General features: G+C 44.6%; 1 protein-coding gene and 1 long non-coding RNA gene across 4 annotated transcripts in view; one reads left to right on the forward strand and one right to left on the reverse strand.

The window, feature by feature from the left end:
• LOC147619918 (uncharacterized) lies at positions 1-15708 on the forward strand. 2 transcript variants are annotated; one of them, XR_015270104.1, is made up of 2 exons: positions 1-317; positions 15479-15708. It is a non-coding gene; the product is annotated as an uncharacterized LOC147619918 (long non-coding RNA). The 2 variants fall into 2 exon arrangements; XR_015270103.1 differs by lacking the exon at positions 15479-15708 and adding an exon at positions 474-813 and having other exon boundaries at positions 29-317.
• The window catches only part of LOC147619919 (uncharacterized), a 14290-nt gene continuing 6967 nt past the window's right edge, over positions 15138-22460 (reverse strand). For both annotated transcript variants that reach the window (XR_015270102.1, XM_086825779.1), the window contains exons 2-3: positions 15789-16038; positions 15138-15667 (exon numbers count right to left, since the gene is read on the reverse strand). Coding sequence is in view for 1 of the 2 variants with exons in the window: in XM_086825779.1 (XP_086681905.1) it covers positions 15533-15667; positions 15789-16038 (385 nt within the window). In the remaining variant the exon portion in view is untranslated. The remainder of the gene's footprint in view (positions 15668-15788; positions 16039-22460) is intronic.

Genomic DNA, 22460 nt, shown 5'->3' on the forward strand with positions numbered 1-22460 from the left:
TCAAAACAAAGGATCATGGCTGCTATCAACATGGCCCTCCCATCGTCTTCCTCCCAAGTGTGAAGGCCCCAATACATATGGATAATGAAATGGTGACAAGCGATCAAAACAAAGGATCATGGCTGCTATCAACATGGCCCTCCCATCGTCTTCCCTGCGTCTTGGGTCTTTGAATGCCAATGGAAATCTCATCTGCAGCAGCAGTAGCAATAACAATACCATCATCAGCAATAGAGCGACCTCTCTCTGTATGATCAAGTGCGAGTCCTGCACTCCTAATTCTGGCTCCAGCATCTCCAGCACCAACCCACTTCCAGGTTTTCTTACAAACAACTTCCGTTTTTTTTAACAGAAAACTTCTTATCGACCATCTGCTTTGCAATGCCCTTACCTTATTCTTTTTTCCTCTTTTTTTTTTTTGGGGTTTTTTTTGGGTTTTTTTGGGTTTTTTTTTGTTTTTTTGGGGAATGAAGTTTCAGACTCTATTGCTTAAGTTCATGCCCTTTTACCCTTAGGTTTAGGCTGATAAGATCGACAAAACAGGACAGAGAAAGAGTGCAGTGCAGTTGACTAGCCGTTAGAAGGGAGATTTTGATCTTTCCAAGCCATGTATATCCGTGTTTTTTGTCAACGCCACATCCATTCATGCGTGAATGGCATCCAAAAGAAGCTAGAATCAGCTTATAGTAAATTGTCTGTAGCTTTTAGTGGGGGGCTTACCATACTTGTCCTGCTACAATGTCGTGCATGCTCTTAATAGCCCATGTTGCATTGCTGGCCATCTTGAGTCCCCTGTCCAGTGCAACCCAGTAGCCGGTGATAAAGTTTCTATTGATCTTTGGTATCATATGCTATAAGAGTCACGATAATGTTTCTGGTGTGGTCTAGTGTTTGATGATGTGTTCATTGGGCTCTATTATGGAGATTTGAGATGTACCAAGGATAAAGACAAAGCCCAAGAATTGGGGGAACAACGGTGTGTCTAGGACCAGGTTGCCAGCATGGTGCAAAAAGCACAGGGAGTGGTCCGAAATGCCCAGGAAGTTCCTTTCCCAATAAAAGTGACAGAATAAAGTATGAACGAGGACAATCAACCTTTGTAGATATAGGATGTGTAAACCCATCGTTGCTAGCTAGGTCAGTTGCAGGGTGCAAAAAGCAGTGCCAGAAAGTTCCGGAAGCACCCAGATTGAGTGGAAAAGGAGGTGTAAGGCCATGAAAAGGCAGCTAGTCAATGAAGAATCCTGTTGTGTTAGGAAATGATCAGCAAAACCATGTCAGTGGAAAAGGTGACATGATGGATTGTAAAATCAATCTCTCTCTCTCTCTCTCTCTCTCTCTCTCTCACACACACACACACACACACACACAGAGGGTGAATGCACAGGGGCAGCATCTGGCAGTGATGATGTCAGCGGTACGGTGGTACTGTAAGGAACAGCAGCAGGGTGTACAGACCAGCAGCCGGCAAGGAGATGGTGTGGGTACATCTAGGCACAGCAGTATCACCAGCAGCCGTACTGTTTGGCAGGGTATGAGCAGCAGCCAGCCCACACACATGGCCCCACTTGCCCCTTTGGGTATTGGGAACCCATATAAGGGTGCCCAAACACACTCATCCACCATCACAAGAGAGAAGATGAAGATGCCCCTTAACAAGCCTTTTGGCTGGCTGGACTTGCCTTTATTTAAATGAAGTGTCCACCCCCTATTAAACGGGTGTGCAAAACCATCATAGCTTGCAAACTTGTATAAAATAAACCAAGGTTTAGAAACCACACTTACCACTTGTTCACATGGCCACCCTCACATACATGTTTAGGCGGTGTCTCTAAGGGTGGCATGTATGAAACCATCTGATGCCTATGTAAAAGCATCAAACTTTCAAAGTTAACATGCCCAAAATGTGCATGCCAAAGCTCTGCATTGGGCATAGCAGATGTGGCAATCATTGCATGTGCAACATAAGCAACTTTGACATATTTGTCTAACTTGTATAACCCATGGCATAATGTACCAGATGCCACAATCATATCACTATCATTCCTGTCAAGAACTTGTCATGTGCACAGTGTGTATCTACCGTGTGCTATACGGATGCAAGACTAGTTTCGAGGCTTGGGGAAGCTTGGAACTAGGCAGGCTGATTGACGAGCTGAGTTAGGGAAATACTAACGAGCGGGCACCCAAGTATGGACGGGCGGGCGGCCAAGTGTGGACGCCCGATGACCGGCCAAGAGCCTATAAAAGGGTAGCCAAGGTTAGTTATTGTAATATAGAGAGTCTCGTGAGTTTGTGAGAGCTCTATGGTCTTGGAGCCTGGATCTAGTGCAGACGTGCACCTGCTTTGTGCAGTCGAGGGGCCGGCAGCAGTCTCGAGGCCCACGAGGGTAGCTTCGTGGCGGTATGGGACGTCGCGAGGAGGAGATTGGTCGGTACGTCATCCTAGTTAGCTCAGCTCGTGGCTCGGTGGGGACAACCAAGACTGTGGGCTCGCCCACGGCTGTCATGGTTGGGAGGTGAGTCAGGCCTGCACCCCCTTTGTTGTTTGTTTGTTCGTTTGTTTGCAGGATTCGAGTTTCGAACCAAGATCGATCACGAGGGGATCCGTGGGGATTTGACAGTGGTATCAGAGCATACCTCGTGAACGAGCAAGTCGATAGGTAGAGAAAAAGAGGTCGAAGAAAGGTATGTGTTAAAAAGCTTGCTGTTTTTTTTGTGCATACTGCAGATTTCAGAATAGTATGTGTTTTTCTTCATCAAAGACACCCATGTTGATGGGGAGATGGTAGATGGAAGGGTTGATTGCGTTGCATGAAGAAGAGGCCTGAATCGTTTGTGCAGTCGCATGTACTATAGAGAGAGAAAAAAGAAAAAAAAACATGTTTGCTTTTCGTTGAACACGTAAGAGAGAGAGAGCGACATAAGTGCTGGTTGACGTGTTGCTGGCGGGTGTGCATACTAGTCGAGTTGGGCACGGTTGACAGCCGCCCAAGGGGTTGAAAGAGGTCCTGCTGGGGGCGCCCACGGCTGTGTAGGCAGATGCGTAGCCAGCCCAGGCAGCGCAGCAGCGCCTACGCTAGGCGGCCAGGCCTGCCAGGCATGCGGCCAAGCGTGCGCAGCTAGCCCTGGCAGCGCTTACGCTAGGCGGGCAGGTACCCCAGCCAGGCCAGGCAACGTAGCTAGCCGGGCAGCGCCCAGACCAGGCCTGCGTAGCCAGCCCAGGCCACGTGGCTTATGGCCAGGCCTATGAGAGGATGACGCAGGCGACGACAGCGCATCCAGCGACGGCAGCCAGGATGCCGGCGGGTGAATCCAGGGGGGAAGACAAAAAAAAAAAAAGCTAGGAAAAGCTTACGTCGTTTTTAGAGCTTTCGTTTTTTTTTTTGAGTTTTAAATTTTTTTTAAGGTTTAAAAACTCCTCCAAGGTTTCCAAGGTGTTTTATTTTTTTTAAGACAATAGAATATATATATATATATATATTCAAGAAAAAAAAACACAAAAGCAAAGAAAAAGCCAAGCATAGCTTTTGGGGGCTTTTAGTTTTTTTTGGAAAACCTTTATAAACCCCCTCAAGTGGGCTTCTTGCCACACATCTCTCAAGTTCTCAAGTTTTCAAGCTCTCAAGCTCTTAAGTTCACTCGCACTTTTTGTGTGCAAAGATTGAATTTTCTCTCCACGTATCGTCTTCACGATGTCGATCCAAGAATCGGAGTTGGAGCCTCTTGTGGAATGCGAAGGCTTGCCGGCTACGGAAGGCACCGATGCTGATCTTTTTGACGATTTTGTGTCAAAATCAGATTTCCAAGAGTTCAAAGTAGCTCTCGAAGCTTCTTCGATGGAACGTCAGGCACAAATCGTAGCCCAGATGCAAGCTTTGCAGAACTCCATCGCTCTATTAACCACTACCCTCTCTACTTTCTCGGGAATGGATACCTTGGCCTCTGCTTTAGGCCCAACATTACTTCGGAACCGTTCGGGGGCGAGCAAAAGCAGCGCACCAAGGAGATCGTGGACACGTGGCTACACAAGTGGCAAGTTCACTTTCAGTTTCATCCATATGATGATGGAAAGAAGATTCAGTTAGCAGCAGCTTTCCTGTCCGGCAAAGCTTTACTTTGGTGGAAGGAACTCAACCCTAAGCCAACGACTTGGGCACAATTCGAAGACGTTTTCAAGAAAGAATTCCTCAAGAAAGAGGATGATTATGATGTTGTTGCCCGGTTTTCCGCTTTGACCATGACCTTGTAGCACCTCACTTATGAGGTCTACCTCGAGAAGTTTCGTGACTTGCAGATGAAAGCTACAAAGATGGATCCCACTTGTCATGACCTTGTGAAAATGGAACAGCACAAGTGTGGGCATGGTGGTTGCTGAGCAAAAATATTAAAAGATTCACATTTGGGGTGCCCGGACAAATGAGAATGATGTGTGGACACTTCAGATGTGAAGGGGGACCAAAACATTAATGTTTTTAATGTTTTATTTATGGTTGCCCCTAGGCCTTAGTGGCCCCTAGGGAACTTTAATGTTTATTAAAGTTGGGGCCCTAGGATAAGTTTGGAGAGGGGGCAACTCCACTTTTGGAGTTACACGCCTCTCTCATCCCTCTCTCTCTCTTGCTTTTGGAGAGTCGTGCAAGTTCTCAGGCGTGGGAGAGAAGCTGGTGGACTGCATACGTTTTTGCTGCTGTGTGAGAGAAGAACTGCTGATTACTGTGTGTGAAAACAAGCCGTACAACACTGTGGAAACTGCCCGTACAGAGCTGTACGATAGCAAGTACTGCTGCAGGCCTAGGCGGCGGTTGTGGAGCAGGTACAGACCTGTAGGTACTGTTGCAGGCGCAGACCAGTCCAGCAGGTACACACACGTGCAGCTTGTACTGCTGCAGTACTGTCCAGACAGTTGCAGGCGCAGAACTGTCCAGCAGGTACACACACGTGCAGGGTGCACTGCTGCAGTTCTGTACAACTGGTACAGATAGAGCCGTACAGTGTTGTACAGCTGCAGGCGGCGCCTCACTTGGTACAGTCGGCGCATCATCAGAGAGCTGCAGGTACAGCATTGAGGCGGCTGCAAGGAGGAAGGTACAGATAGGTACACACGTGTTGCACATGCAGATTTGTACAGTCAAGTGCACACGTGTGAAGCAAAGTTGTTGAAACAAGCGACTGCAAGTACAGACGGGTACAGTCACTTCCTCCGGTGCAGATTCACGAGCTGATTTTGGTAAGCTCTGAACTAGTCCATCTATCTTTCTTTCCATTGGCTTATGTCTGCTGCAGAGTTGTGCTATCTGGCCCCTTGTGAGAGGAGGGGTATGGCAGATTGAAAGGGTGGAAACAGAGATTGGACAGTGAATGTATGTATGTGCTGAGTTGTGGAACCATGTACATGGGATATGCCAGATGTGTGCTCAAGGCTTCCCTGCTGAATAGTCTTGGTTGATCAGAGGGGAACACAGAGTGTTGCTTTTGTGGGACACAGATCTGTGTGTGTATCCTCTGTGCTAAGAGGTATTGTGGGCTGCCAGATTGGACATACAGGTGTACTCTCCTGGCTGGTTTTGTTGTACTCAGCTTTACATCTTTTTGAAATTGAATAAAGAAATACCGAAAGGGGCGCCAAGCTTTGGGGCCAACAGGTGTCGTTCTCTTTTCAGATTTGGGGCACTCTAGCTCCAATCACATTTGTTTTTATATCTGGACTACAAGTGGAAGGGTGACTGCTAGTCTACCGCACTTTGGTTTCTACCAGAGGCCGGTTTCAAGGTTCTGTCCTCGGGACCAATCATCAACTTTCTTAAGGGGGTGAGCTCGTGGTTGACTCGAGGAAAGTCATCGCTGAAAAAAAATAATTCAGCAACATGTCTGATACAGAAGATGAGTACTTTTATCATGAAGAGGAAGAGCAAGAGACCTCTCTTGAGAGAAATGCATCTGAGGATATTCTTGCAGGAGAACAGGCCGCAGATGATGAGCATTATGAGGATGTAACACAGCCAGGAGATGTGCTTGGTAAAGAGGAAGATGATGCTCCGTTTAAAAATCGTTTGGCTGGTGTTATGGATGTGTTTATGCAGCTCACACAAAGTGAGAAGTTTGCTGAATTTATGAGATCCCGTATAGAGCCTGAAAAGAAGAAGAAGAAGGTGCGTTCTAAGAACCTTCCTCAGGGTCATAGTGGTGCCTTCCCACAGGCTCCATCTTTTGGAGAGTTTCCGAACATGCAGCATGCTTATGGTGCTAACTCTCAGAGTTCTTTCTTTGGACAGCCATCTTTGCATCATTTGAGGCATTGTGGCGGAGGAGGATTCTACAGGATATGGGAGTGGTGTAGAAGCATCTTAGAATAATGTAATGTGAACCAGAGTTACATGGCCATTGCTCAAAATCCTGTGTTTTATGCTCGCACGAGAAACACATTGAGATTCATTATCACTTTGTGCATGAGCTCATCATGTTCAGGGAGGTTAACATAATATAATGTCCATCGAGAGAGAATTGTGCAGCCACCTTCACAAAGGCTCTTAGCAGGGATTACATGGTGCAGCATCTTCATCAACTCGGCATCGGATCACGGAGGTAGTTCACCTTCGAGTGGAACATTGAGGGCATTGAGGGGGAGTGTTGGATATCAATGCTCCATCCTCATATTATATTATCCAGGCACCACAACTAGCTCAAGTTTGTGAAAAGATGCAGGGGAGAAGAGAGCTTGAGCTCTTGTAAGCACACACACTCACAAAACCCTAAAAGAGAACACACAAGGTGAGAGGCTAAAAATCTTCTTCTTCTTCACACAACACTTAACACACCATATACAAAGATAAGAGTACACACTATATGAAAAGGTACTCAACCAAATACACACTATATGAAAAGGTACTCAACCAAATACATACTAGGGTTCTCTATAGTGTGAACCCAACTAAATGAGCTGGCTCTATAACTATGCCAGTCTCTAGAATGGCCGTCACACAGGCTGTCATCCCACTGGCTGTATATCACCCATGATCTCACCAACCATGCCAGTGATGTAAGTGTGGGGCCTATCCCCCAGGCGGGTCATCAGTGTCCACACCGCCTCACTAGATGAGCTCAATATCTCAACACTCTCCCTCGAGCTCAACTCCATCTCATGTACACCAAGCGAAGCTCTGAATCTGCGAAGCTTCTCCGTACCCAATTCTTTGGTGAAGATGTCAGTGACCTAATCCTGTGTGAGTGCTGACATAAACAAGGCTAATGTCTCCTGCTAAAACCTTCTCTCTGACAAAATGGTAGTGGATCTATATATGCTTCGTGCGAGCATAAAAAACTGGGTTCCTGGCCAGCTGTATACTGCTAATGTTGTCACAAAAAATGACAACTTATCTATCCACTGATAGACCCAAATCTTCAAGTAGCTTTCTTAACCAAGCTACCTCACATGCTGCCATAGCAGCACCTCTGTACTCGGCCTTTGTACTGGATAGAGCAACCGTAGGCTGCTTCTTTTGCTGCTCCAAGTCACAGCAACACTCCCCAAAGAAAACATGAAGCCACTAGTAGATCTTCCAATCCAATCAGCATTTGTGTACCCATGTACACATATCTCTGTCCCAGTTTCATAAAATAGTCCACAATGCAAAGTAGACCTCACATACCTCAGTATGCATCTCAATGCATCCAAATGCGGCTTCCTAGGAACCTGCATAAATTGACTCACCAACCCAACAGCATAGCTCAAATATGGCCTGGTGATCGTCATGTAGATCAAGCTTCCTACTATGCGCCTATACATAGTAGGATCCTCCAAAATCTCTCCTGAATTTGCACTCAACTTGCCATTCTGATCCAATGGCACTGAGATAGGCTTACAGCCTGCATACCATACTTGGACAACATGTCCAAGCCATATTGTCTTTCTCTGCAGTAATCGAATACCATGTGGTGACCTAATCACCTCAATACCCAAGAAATATCTAAGCTCCCTCAGATCCTTCATCTCAAACTTCTGTCTAAGCAAGATCTTTACATCAAAGATCTCTGTATCATGGTCCTCCGTAATGATCAGGTCATCTACATAGATGACAACAAGCACAACCCCTCTACATAGATGACAACAAGCACAACCCCTCTATCACTGTGTCTCACATACAGCGAGAGATCTGCATTGGCTACATGAAAGCCAATAGTGAGAAGATATTCAGAAATCTTGTCAGACCATGCTCTTGGTGCTTGTTTTAAGCCTTCAACTTGCAAACATGCTTGGGGTGACTCACATCCTCATAACCAAGTGGCTGTAACATATACACCTCTTCTTGTAAATTCCCATGCAAGAATGCATTCTTTACATCCATCTGATGTAAAGACCATTGCTTTGACGCAGCCACTGCTATCACAATTCTCACTGTTGCCATCTTGGCAACTGGGCTGAAAGTTCCCTCATAATCAATGCCATATGTCTGCGCATATCCTTTGGCTACCAATCTAGCCTTATATCTGCTTATGCTTCCATCACTGTTATGTTTTACTTTGTACACCCACTTGCATCCAATGGCTTTCTTGCTTTCAGGCAATTGCACTAAATCCCAAGTCTTATTTCCATATAGTGCATCCATCTCCTCACCCATAGCTTTCTTCCAACACACATTTCCAACAACCTCATCAATGCATGTGGACTCTACAACCTGTACAACTTTTGCCATGTATGCATAGTGATGTGCCACATAACCATCATAGGTAAACCTCTGCATAGGATTCTTCACTCTCCCAAATCTTTGCAGCTTTGCATTCATGGCTTCCATAGCCTTCTTTATACTAGGTGTTCTCATAGCTGGTATCCCAAGATCCTCATCAAGGCTCATCTCTGAGCCACTAGACTCTCCATCAACATGAGAATGCCCTGCAGAAATGTCAGAGAGACTAAGGGGTTCAACTACTTTCTCTTTGCCTTTATGTGATGTACTAATCACATTTGCAGGACTGGTATTATGACGCAGCCTGCCACTCCATGGTCTATCAACTGGATCACTAGATGAGGACTCTCCTGGTCCACTCAAAGACTGCGATTGTTGACTTGCATTCTGTGCAACCACATTTCCACTCACACAGCCCCAACAACTTCTTTTTCAGCAGCATACTAGCTGCTCATCTCATCAAAAACAACATCCTTGCTTACCTCAACTCACGTGTAACACGGTTATAACACTTGTATCCCTTTTGCTCAAGGGAATACCCAATAAACACACATTTTTTAGCTATTGGATCCAGCTTAGTTCTCAGCTCATCTGGCAAATGCACATATGCAATGCATCCAAAGACTTTCAGGTGAGACAAATCAAGTTTTTTGCCAGTAAACCTCTCCTCTGGAGTTACATCATGTATAGCTGTAGTTGGAGTCCTTTTCATGATGTAAACTGCTGTAAAAACAGCCTCAGCCCAATAGCTATGCGGCATATTCTTCTCTCCCATCAAATGCTCGCGCAATCTTAGCAATGTGCTTGTTTTTTCGCTCAGCAACTCCATTTTGCTGCAGAGTGTATCTGCATGTAAACTGTCTCCGAATACCATTCTTCTTCAAAAATTCAGAGAACTCATTGGAGAAGTACTCTCCCTCTCCATCTGACCTCTTAGGCACTTTACATATTTTCTTGTTTGCTTTTCAACCATAACTCTGAAATTCTGAAAATGAGTGCACACCTCACCCTTCTCCTTCATGAAGTATACCCACGCTTTCCGTGTGGTCATCAATAAATGTCACATAATACCTGCAGTCTCCCATAGACATGGTCTTCGTACGACCCAATGCACATCACATTTCTATCATGTGAAAATACATGCTTTGTTTGCTTTCCAAATTGGCATGCTTCACATATTTTCTGCATACCTTCAACTTTACACTTTGACAACCCTGTCACAATTCCTTTAGTCTGCATAGACTTCATTCTTTGCACATTCACATGTCTAATTCTTTTATGCCAAATGTCTGTGTCTGCAACAATTCCTGAACCATTCGCAAACATCGCAGCACTCACTTCAGGCATGTTTACATTCAATGTAAACATTTTGTCCACTCTGTTGCCTTTTGCAACCAACCTGCACTTGTCTTTAAAGTCTTCAACATAACAACCATCAGGGTTAAACCGAACCTGCAAACCTTGCTCAATCATCTGGCCAACTGAAACCAGATTCTTTGTTATGTTCGGAACATGAAGTACATCTGCAAGGTACTTCACTTTGCCATCCTGCATAGACAATGGTACATCTCTAACATGGGTAATTGGATGAGCAGTGTCATTCCCTGTTTCCACAAAACCTGGTCTTTCAAGGTTTTTTATCTCCTTGAACCACTCCCCATGACTTGTCATGTGGTTCGAAGCACCTGAATCAACATACCATACATCATCTTTATGTGCTGCTTCAATATTTTCAGACATGGCATTAACGACAGGCTGCATAACAAACAACCTTTCACTATCCTCATTGTTTTTGCTCGAGGATACATAGTTGTTTTGCTGCAATTTTCCATTTTGCATGTCAGCCTGCTTCTTATAACAATTTGCCTGCACATGTCCAGGCTTACCGTAATAAAAGCATCCACGTGTATCATTATACTGCCTTTGCCAATTTCCACGACCTCTTTGACTCCCCGTCTCTGAATTGGTCTCTTCCACCTACGTGTTGTTGTTGTTGTGAATTCTGGGACTGTTGTTGTTGCTCCTGCTGGCCATAATTCTGATTACCTGTTCGGCCACCTCCTTGGCCGTGTCCAAGGCCTCCTCTATCTCGTCCTCTTCCTGAACTTGTGTAGAAGGCATGTTGCTCTGAACTGTTTTTGTTTTGTGAAGACTGTTGGTCTTCATCCAAGCTCTTCTCTTCTATAATCAACATAGACACCAAATCTGTGAAATTGAGAATGTTTTTCTGAGTCTGAATAGACGTCTTGAACGCCTTGTATTGTGGCCCGAGACCACGTAGACAGACTTCCACCTTATCATCATCATCTACTGAAACGCCAATAGATGCAAGGGATTCCACAATACCCTTGATCTTCAATGCATAGTCATTCATAGACATACTCTTTTTCTCCACAATATGAAGTTCATTCTTCAACTGTATCTTTCGTGCCTTGGTATTCGTTTCATAGAGTTTTACCAAGGTGTCCCATGCCTCCTTGGGGGACTTGGCATCCTGTATGTACCCAATCATGGTGTCCTGTATACTGATAGAGAGCCAATACATAACTTTTTTGGCTCCTTGGTTCCAATCCTTGAAGTCTTTCACATCTGCAGCAGTCGGATTGATATCCGGTGCCTCTTCATGCTCACTTTTTATGTAGTCCCATAACCCTTTCCATTAGGAAATTTGTCAACCTGAACCTCCAAGCATGGAAGTTGTTCTTATCAAGCTTCTCAACAACAATCTCGTTTATGCCATTATTTGACATCTTGCCAGACACACAAATTTACCAGAAACAGCACTCTGGTTTGTTCTGCACAAACTCCTTTATTTTTTGCAGCGATACTGTACTACACACAAATGTCCCAACAACCAGTGACCTCAATGTGCATACATACACCCAATGGCAACTGTTGACCTCCTTTGCAGCACACAATGTTTGCACAACCAATCTGTCTTCCTGCAGTTCTTAAAACAGAGTTCTACAGAGAATCGATGACTTACCCGCAATGCTCGAAATCGCCTGCTTTCCAAAAAACGGAGGTTTTAACGTGCCCGAAACGCGTTTTCGGCCCAAAAAATTCGATCCGATAGGACAATGTAGTTGCCCTATAGCTTTACTCCCACGAAGAAAGCTCCTCAATCAGAGATCGTTTATTGGTGCCTCCCTTAGTGCTCTCCCGACAAGGGTGTAGTCGCCAACACAAATAGGGAAGAGTAGTTGAAGCTCTTATCCTTGTACCGCTTCCTATGCTTCTCTTGCTTGCAGCTCAGCCCTTAGCATGAACCAGGCTCTGATACCATGAAAAGATGCAGGGGAGAAGAGAGCTTCAGCTCTTGCAAGCACACACACACTCACAAAACCCTAAAAGAGAACACACAAGGTGAGAGGCTGAAAATCTTCTTCTTCTTCACACAACACTCAACACACCATATACAAAGATAAGAGTACACACTATATGAAAAGGTACTCAACCAAATACATACTAGGGTTCTCTATAGTGTGAACCCAACTAAATGAGCTGGCGCTATAACTATGCCAGTCTCTAGAATGGCTGTCACACAGCCTCTCATCCCATTGGCCGTATATCACCCATGATCTCACCAACCATGCTAGTGGTGTAAGTGTGGGGCCTATCCCCCAGGCGGGTCATCAGTGTCCACCGCCTCACTAGATGAGCTCGATATCTCAACAGTTTGTATGGCCCCGATTATGAGGAGTAGCCATGGTTGGGTAGCTCGAGCGCTCGACCTCCTCGTATGGTGGCCTAGGAGGCCAGAAGGTTTAAACAAATATTGGATTAGATTTGGCACAGTGCCAAATAGGCTACATGCTACACTGGACTATTATCTCGGAACAGTCCACACATGGAGTAGGTAGACTTTACCTTTGAACACCCTAACTTGACATTCTGGGACTCAAACGGAGCCCAAGATAAGCTCGGATGACCGTGGGAGGTAGAGTATCTGCTATGGAGTTATGAGTACATCTTTATGAGTCAATGCCATCGTGGACAGTGGCATTGACTATGACCGTAGACCTATACTGGCATCAACTATGACCATAGACCTATGTAAGGCAATCATGTCATGTCCGCCCTATGTATACAGCCCTATATAGATACACGGCCAACCCCTTCTCCATAGTTCTTACCAGAATAATCTTCTTGAGGTGTCATGCCCTTCACTGCCTTTGTGTAAATCATGTTAAGGATATGCACTACAATGTTAACTTTCTCGGTCTAAAAATAATCATGCATTCCTTTTCCTTTGCTCTGAGCATACTCTGCACCATCTCCACAACTATGAAATTCTTGCTCTTTGCAACACCATTTTGTTGCGGAGTATGAGCAAGTGTAAATTCACTTGATGTAAATTCTCCTCCTTGATCTATTCGAAACTTCTTCAACCCCTTTCTTGTCTCACTCTCTACCAAGCTATGCGGTATTTTGAATGTTCAAAAGCTTTAGCCTTATCTCAATACTTATCTCAAAGAGAATACACCCACATTTTCCTACTAAAGTCATTGATGGAAATGCATGCCGGTATTGCTTTTCCATCATACAAGCTTCATACATATTGAACATCTTCGAAAATACTAGTAGATGTGCCACAATCCTAGTCCTTTGCATCTCTTTAAGACTATAAAGCTCCTTTCATACCATAGCTTGCTTATCCCGACATCCGCTTGGGCTGTAAAAGCTGACAGCTCTCATACAAGTTCGTGTGCCGGTTTTCTCTCCCTACGACATTACCGCTGGTATTTGTGATGATTGCACCAACCTTATCGAAGGCAACCTTAAATCACAGTAGATTCTTCTTGACATCTGACACATGAAGGAGACATCAGAAAACTTCTTAGTATCACTAGTACTTGATCCCATGACTAGGCATATGGCATAGTTTCTGATCACTAACAGGATGGACTCCCTCATAGGCTTCAGGGATGATCTGGAACCATTAGATGCTGAGGAACGTTTTGTCTTTGCATAGATTTCTTCGATTGCCATTCTTCTCATCTGTTTTGAGACTCCTTCAAAGTGCCATTCTTCTCATCCGCTTCCTTTACATGATTTGATCACGTGACCAAGCTCGTCACAGTAGAAACACTTTTTTTCTTCTTCTTAGAAACGTTAGGGATTACTGGAGCCCTTCTCTTTGCCTTGCTTTGCATTTGCAAAGAATACATCACTACCATCTCTGGATTTTAAACATATCTGCGCCTCACTAGCATTCCGTCAAATTCCTAAAAAATAAGAGACAAGCACCACATCTATGTTCAGTGAGATTATCAAACCATCATACTTTGAGGATAACAGTATGATGTACTTTCATACAAGTTCTTCACTGATCTTCGTGATCCCCACTATCATCATCTGATGCGTGCCAATTCTTCACTGATCTTAGTGATCTACTATCTAATCTTACAGATTCTTTATTCATGATATGAATTGCTCTACTACTCCTTCAAAAATGCCTTTTTTGGTTGCTATTGCTGATTCTCAAGGTTTTAAATCCTTGTCTGATTCCTTGTCTCATACTAGTTTTTAAGAACTTGCCATGTTTTAGAAGCCTTGGTAGTATGCTAAATAGGATCATCACCAAACCAATGACACTGGTGGCGATGGCACATAGCGTATCTGCGTTCCTTTGCCTCCACACCAAGCAAGAGTATATTCCAATGATATGGTCTATAGTGAATCTGTTGGATCCAGAGTAAGACCGGACTTTGTATCAACCCCTTTGCTGCAATTTTCCACAACTCATATGAATCAAGACTTTTTAACTTTTAGAGTGTAATTTATTACATCCAACTTTCCACCACAGTGGAGGATGATGGATATGAGTGGCTACTTTATTTGCAAGTTGGGCCATCTCACCAAATCTACCTTCGGATATAACAGAATAACAAAGCAATGGAGAACCGTACAAAATAGAGCACATCCATCACCCGCAATAACAACACGAGTGTGGAGCATCGAGCAAATGCTTTTCCTACAATTATCAATAGAATATAATAGCGGAGGCAATAGGGAACCTTACAAAATAGGTGCTGCACATTCATCACCCACAATAACAACACGAGTGTGGCGCATTGAGCAAATGCTTTTCCTACAATTACCACCACCACCACCACAAAGTTCTTTCCCAAGACATGGAACCTTACCTCATCAAAATTGTGATCATCGTTATCTTCTTCTTGCCCAGGATATTGAACCGTCATCATCAAAATCTCCTTTCTTTTTTCAAGTATCCGAATCCATATCTAAATGCTTTTTTATGGAGTTTAGTCACAATGGTGTCAGTGGTGCTTCAAATTAAGGTCATGCTCACTACAGTTCATCATTAGTGTATCACGAGTCCTTTCTCTCCCAAGTTCTCTGGTACCTATGTGAAAGCTAATGGTGTCGGCACTGGTACCACTAGTGTCGCCATCAAAGCTTGCTTTATACGAATTTGGCAGCCTCCTAGACAACCTCCTTAAAGTCCTCCTTTTTTCAGCAATTCAAATCCATCCGAATTTTCGACAAATTCACAAAGGTGTTGATATCATCAACTTCAAAATAATAACCAGAAGAGCTATAAGTTTTGATAACTTACAATCTGGTATAATTATGTGAAAATAGTTACCAGACTTACATTTTTTTCCCCATCTGCAAATATGATAAAAAGAAACAATGCCTTTCACACAGAAACCAGGGTGCGTTCTTTGTAAATAAATGAAAACCGGATATTCAAGGTGCATTAATTTTATTGCTGTTTTTTTAGATGTTGGGCAGGGTGGTTGATGGGCTCGATAATCCCTGTGCAGGATTGCGTCACCTGTTGTAGATTTTCTGGCAGGGGAACACTATGTGTAAGCTGCTTAAGGTGGATATGTTATTTGAGAGCAGAATGAATAAGAAGTCTTTTTGTGTTCTGAGGTGGGAATTTTGGATCCATTGCAATTTAGATTGAGTACAACTCCAAGGCATTCCGCTCCCTCAGCTGCCCTGTATGTCTGCCGGCAGAAGCCACACAAAACTGCATTGTTATTTAGTGAAAAAGGGGTGTCATTCTGGCCTCTTTCAGATTTCTCCACTTGCAATCTTTCAAAATATGTGATGGGTAGAGGGTCTTGCCTTTAGATGGTGAACAAGGTGCAGAACCGAGTGATCTCGAGTTGCGGCAGAGGCAGACAACACAATTCTGTTGAAGCAATCCTTTGCAGAGTCCATGACCCGAACCCGCAAAGGTACATGATGATATACACCAGGCTGCTTATACACCACATGAAAGATGCGCCCAGGCGGATACAATCGAAGAAGTTCATTATCCTTCTTCCGTACAACGGCTTGCTTCACCCAATGAAAACATAGTATCACTATGGTGCTGCAATGGCAATACTAAAAAGTGATCAACAAAATGCCTGCAGTGCTGTTCTTTACTCTCACTGCTACTAATGTTACAGCACTACTGTAAAAGATTGTTATATTGAAAGACAAGAAGTAACAAATCAAGCATTTGTGCATGTATGTGCACATGTGTGTGTAAGATAAAGAAAGAAAGAAAAATATATTATGTTTAACATCTATGAAAGATGCAAAGGGTCTATGAGACCAAGAATGAGTACATATGGTCCATGAATAACACAATGTCAGAAACATCTACCAAAGTGAAACCAGCCCACATACTATGTGGACCCGTGTAGACAGTGAAGAGTGTTAAAGCTCATCAGATGTCCTCCTCCTCCCGAGGGGTGTATAGTGAAGCAATGTCCACCTCCTATGGTGGTACATCTCTATGGTGTCTGAGGATGTCCTGAATCTGCAGCTGGCGGGTGAAGGTCTTTGGGGACGGGGACATTGACTCTCTGGTAACTCCCCAGGTGCGTGGTGCCAGAGGGTCACAGGCTTGGCTGTGAGTCTCTGCTCTCTCTGGTCCACATGAGTTTGGGAGGTGATTGCTGTGGTCGCATGGTGGGGCACAAAAAATGGAGGACTTAAGAGGGGTCCTTTTGATCCTGCCCATGGCATGATAGTAATCAGAGAGTCTTTACCGACCGGTCAGTTGATACCTATGCCTACTTCAGACGCTCTTAGCGTGAATCTCTCCAGTACTCTTACGCCTTGGGGGAGATCACTACTAGGCAATTAGATGTGTTTTTCCATTGTTTTTAGCTTGTCCTTTATTAAGGGCAGCTATGCTTGTACTATACCTTGAGTGATTAATTAGACACTGGTTTCACCAAAAAAAAAAGCTTGTGGAGATACTCGGAATTGCTCTCTATAGAACTGGAGTTTTGTGCCTAGATGTAGCTAGCTGTCATGAGGTTGTGATGAGGACTCAAAGAGAGAAACAAAGAAAGAAAGAAATTAATATCAACGTCTATGACAGACCCCGAGGGTCTATGAGACCAAAAGTGATACAATGGTACCATGGATACACCGAGCCATGGAAAAGTAAAAGAAAAGGTAAAAACAAAACATCTAACACTAGTGTATGTGCATGTAATCAGAAGATGATCTTGTGTAGAGTGAGATATGCCATGATCAGCTAATGATAATACCCAAAAGGCTAGAACTGATCTGATGGTGGAGGGAATGTCAGGCCACTGTGATGGAAGCATGTCATATGGTAGAGAATCTCCTGGAATCTGCCTCTGTCGGATGGAGGCCGGTGGTGCTCTGGATCGAGGGTGTCTGGCTTGTAGGATAGATTGAGCTTGCTCACTAAGAACTCCTTTGGGGTGCGGAGCTGAAGCGCAAGTATGGCTGTTGGGCTCTGATATCAGAGTAGAGGCAATGGTATGGGTGGTAGACTTTAATGTGAATGCCTCTACCGCAAAAAATTCTGTGATGGCTCTCTGAGAGGTGTCCTGCGGAGGTTAGGCCTGTCTCTCAGCATGCTGCCTCAGTTCTACATCCTTGTGTCGTCTGAGCTTCATCAAGTACTACCCTCCTCACTAATCTCATTGCCATCATATCCTCGACTTCAAGCATCTACCTGCCAAAATAGTGAACCCACCAAAGGGAACCAACACCACCTTGGCAAGCTATATCACTGTAGCTCTATTCTTACAAAAGGTAAATTCCCAAGTTGTAGGCTTCTCTCCTTGGTCCCTGTCGAGTGTATAAATGCTGAATGTGATGGTCTGAAAGAGGGCATTTGTAACCAGTGAGGCGACCCTAAACTCTGCCTGTGTAATGTCATGTGGTACAGTGGTACTAATGGCTTAATCCTGATCATGCATGACAACATCATCACCTGTAGCCTCTCTATGTTCTCTTCCATAGGCCTGGCCCAAAAGGCTGCACCATACATAGCTAATGGTCATACAAAAATGTCAAAGAACCAACACTTAGTACTGGTCTCTTGGAAATGTGCCTAAAAACAGTCTCTCCGAACGGCCTAGAGAGGCACGTCCCCTGCTAGTCGGTCCGTGGCAACTGTGATCATGCAAAACTTGGGACCCGTAAAAGTGACTCCAAGGTAATACATATTTCTGCACAACCTCCACTGGGCCCTCTCTATATAAAAAAGATAATTGTCACGTGATCACATAAGATGTGATGAAGAACATAACCTTAGTTTTTCCCAAATTGACCGTAAAATGCCTCTCCCTGCAAGATCTATCCAATGCATCCAAGTGTTTCTGCAAACCCTCCGCTGAATCTGAGATCAAGACAATGTCGTCTGCATATAGCAATATGGTGGGCAATAGTGTCTAGGCCAATGGTGAGCCTCTGCCTCCGAAACTGTCCACAAAGGCTGCAATATGATCAATGTATAGACCTGAGAGTGTAGGTGAAAGTGGACAGCCCTGCTTAATCCCAATAGCATTACATATATCAACTGAGAGTCCATTGGGTGCATGTACTCGGCTAACTACTGCCTCATAGTGTGCCATCACTTACTGAGGAGCATGTGATATGGCATGGGTGGAGTCATGGATGATGCAGGAGAGTTGGGACGTGATGGTGGAAACAAGGGGTACTCCTTGAGTTTCGTCAGAAGGTGTTTGTAATCTATGGGGCTTCTTTTCCTTGGGAAGAGCAGGTCTGTGCGGAAGATTGCTTGCTGTCTCTGTACGGGAGGCAACTTCGGAGCTCTCGTCCGGACCACTTTCAATGGTTATCACATCGTTGTCCTTGACGATTGACCGTGCTCTACATTTACGCGTGCTCTTCAAGGTCTTGTTCTTTTGACCTCTGGTTTTGGTTCATTGGCATGTTTAAGGGCTTGTGCCTCCAGCTCTTTTACTGCTTGCTTCGAAGTTGAAGCTTGAGCTTTGTGCTTGTTGGCAGCCATCTTGTTGGGTTTTCTTGGTACCAACAATGAGCTTCCGGTGGCACTTGTAATGAACACAACACTCCGTACTTGTATGATTTCAGCGGCAAATTGCACACCACACTATATCTCTCCGTGGAAATAAGTGTGGGTGTCCAGAGGGGTTACGATGTGGTCAAGGTCATGATGGAAATGGATGTTGGCAAAGATGATGGTAGGTGTGGGTGTGGGGACTAAGGTGGGGCATGAGATTGTGAAGGAGAGCTGCTAACCACTTCGTAGGTTAGCATGGTTTCATCTACTTGGCCTCCCATAAGACAATGCACCATCTTACTCGCTCGAATGGGCACTTATCTTTTGTAAGACGGCTATAAAGTAGTCTTACCTTGACCTTACTCGCTCGAATGGGCACTTATCTTTTGTAAGACGGCTATAAAGTAGTCTTACCTTGACCTTAATGTCAAATAGAAAAAATTTAAGGACTTCGTGTACTGACTTGCTTAAGACTAGTAAATAGTGATTGGACCATTTTTAAGTTTCGCTAGCCCAGTGTAAAAACTTGTCACTTGTATATAAGTCAATTTTGACACTAAGCAATACACATTCATTCCCTTGCAATAGAATACTTGTGAGCTCTTCCCTTCTCTATTCTTGCTCGCATGTATGCTATTGAATCTTGCGTGCTTAATGGATGCATGTTAGATAAGTTTATTTGTATGTTTCCCTCTTGCATTAGCTTCTTCTTCTTCCCTCACCTCTTGTGAGAGAACCACTGCCTCGAAGGCCAATCTCTATTTGCCTCCATCTAGGCAAAAAGAGCTTTTCCTTCACTCCCTTAGCAAAGAGTATTCTGGTGTAGCAACGGAGTGAGGATGCGACAGACAAGCTAGTGCACCCATATCGGGGAGTTGCATTGGGGATCGAAAGGCAAGACTCAACGACACATGATTTGGCAAAGGCTAAGGTAAGCTCTTGACATATTTGGTGCTACTGTCGGGGACTAGCCTAGGGCTTAGCTCCATTCTTCCGTCCATTCCAAGCTATTGGGATTACCCAATATTGCCTACTGTGATTAGGAGGTCACATGTAGCTACACCAGCTAGGTGTGGGCACCGTCTCGTGAACAATACGTCAACACTTAAAATATAATAGCCACAATGCATCAACCAACTGAAAGATACATCATTGCACAAGATAATATGCAAAAGACAAGCACTACATGGTACACTATCATTGAGGCCGCGAACGGGCCGAGCCCCCAATACTAAAGTATATTATTGCAGTATTTAATATGCACAAAGTTCCAAGGACGTGCCAGCCACATAATTCAATGCAATACGTGTTGGAGTAGATTGTCGATGCCGGACTCGTCAAATGAGTCAAAGTAGCCTGGTCTCCAGTCTCATACACCTGGAGAGGGTAGTGAACGCGAAACTGTCATTCTGACACCACGCACAAACAGGTGCTCTCGTACTAGAGCATGGCACACACCCCCGCAGAGACCATGGCTCAAGATTCCCTGGTGCAAGTATACAAACAGGCACATGCACATGAACACATGCAAGTACACAAACAGGTACATGCACATGAACAGGTGCAAGTACACAAATCGGTACTAGTACGCGGTTTCCAATAGTAGGTACTAAACATTTACACGCAGAGTCGGTTCACAACTAGTACATCTGGTGCAGCAGGTACTACTGTAAGTACAGCAGGTACAGTAGGGTTTCCAGGAGGTACTGCAGGTACAGTAGGGTTTCAGCAAGTTTTGCAGGTACAGTAGGGTTTCCAATAAGTGTACTTGCAGGCACAGTAGAGTTTTCAGCAGGTACTACAGGTACAATAGAGTTTCCAGCCAGTAATGCAGGTACAGTAGGGTTTCCAGCAGGTGTACTTGCAGGTACAGTAGAGTTTCGGAATACTTGTAGGTACAGGAGAGTTTCCAGCAGATGTACTTGCAGGTACAGTAGGGTTTCAGCATGTGTACTTGCAGGTACAGGGTTTTCAGCAGGTACTGCAGGTACAGCAGGGTTTCCGACTTTCCAGAAGGTGTACTTGCAGGTACAGGAGTGTTTCCAGTAAATGTACTTGTACCACTTACACACACACAGACGCACACACACACACGCAGTCCCACAGAGGGAGGGGGGGCCGCGCTGCACTTACATACACACACAGACGCGCGCGCACACACACACACAGACCCACAGAGTGACTTGAAGCATTGGGACTGATGCCGTGCTCATTTATTGGCTCGGCTGCCCGACTCTTGACTCTTATGCCTACCAACACATTTTTTTGTTGGTGGCGACTTGGACTTTCTTTAAGTGTGTCTTGAAGTACACAAATGTGAAATTTATCGTACCTTGTTGACAAAACCTTCTTGATGAAAAAGATTGATCAAATTTGTCGCTAGGGAGTGTGACTCCTAGGGAATCTCGGACCCAAGTGGGAGGGACACCTATGAATAGTTTGGCAGCACTAGGGTGTGGCCCTCACAAGTGGTATCAGAGCAGGTTCTTGACTTAGACTCTGAGATGCTTGTATGAAGGCAGCTTGACCGACCATACCATCTCTGCCACAGCTTCCTTTTCTAAAACTCTGCTAGGAGACCGATTAATAAGATGAACTGCCGTAGCCACTGCCTCTGCCCAATACCCATTAGGCAACTCTGCATGTTCCACTTGGGAGAATGTCTCTGTGCTTAAGAAGTACTTTCCTACCTTTGTTTTCGAGGACGAAAACATTTCTCCAAGGGGGGGGGGGGGGGGGGGTAATGTGAGGACAAGAGTCCCCAGATAGGGTCTGGCCATGCATGCTAGGTGGGCATCCTAATGTGAAAGGGCTAGGGGCCGAGGGCCAGGGGCTATAAAAGGACATGGTTGGGTGGTTACTAGCATGGGTCATTATCGCAAGTCTCACAAGTGGTCACCATATGGTATGCTCAACATGTACCTCTATGCACTCTCTTATCTGATGAACAGTGACCAGTTTTGATCATCCAGGCATGTAGAGCATATTCACTGGGGTCTAAAAAGTATGTTGGCACTCAAAGATGGATTCAGTAAGCATATCAGAACATAAAAATTGTGTCTGACTGATGGGAGAAGGAGGGTTAGGTCATGTAGGAGACATACACAGAGAAACACAAGGGAGAGAGAGAGAGAGAGAGTTGTGGGGATAAGTCAACTCATGAGGCATGAGTGTGTGACTCCCCTATCACACATGTATATTGCACTAGTACACATAGTGCACTTAGTACATTAAAAGTACTAAGTGTACTATGTACTATAACTTATGGGCTTGTACACAGTATAAGGGTGGGCATAACGCCTTTACCCCAACAACCTCCCACTTAAAGGCAAAGTGCCCTTAAATGAAGGAAAAGAAAAATCAACATGTACATGATAATATACAAGGCCATATCAAGGCTGAAACTGGCCTCATCCAATGCCCATCAAGTGTCTGCAATGAGCAAATTGCTCCGGAGGCAAACTCTTTGTCAACAGATTAGCCGGGTTGTC

This window comes from Cibotium barometz, chromosome 32 (assembly GCF_041138505.1).
Source record: "Cibotium barometz isolate CiBa-2024 chromosome 32, ASM4113850v1, whole genome shotgun sequence".
In the NCBI taxonomy this organism is placed as follows: Eukaryota; Viridiplantae; Streptophyta; class Polypodiopsida; order Cyatheales; family Cibotiaceae; genus Cibotium; species Cibotium barometz.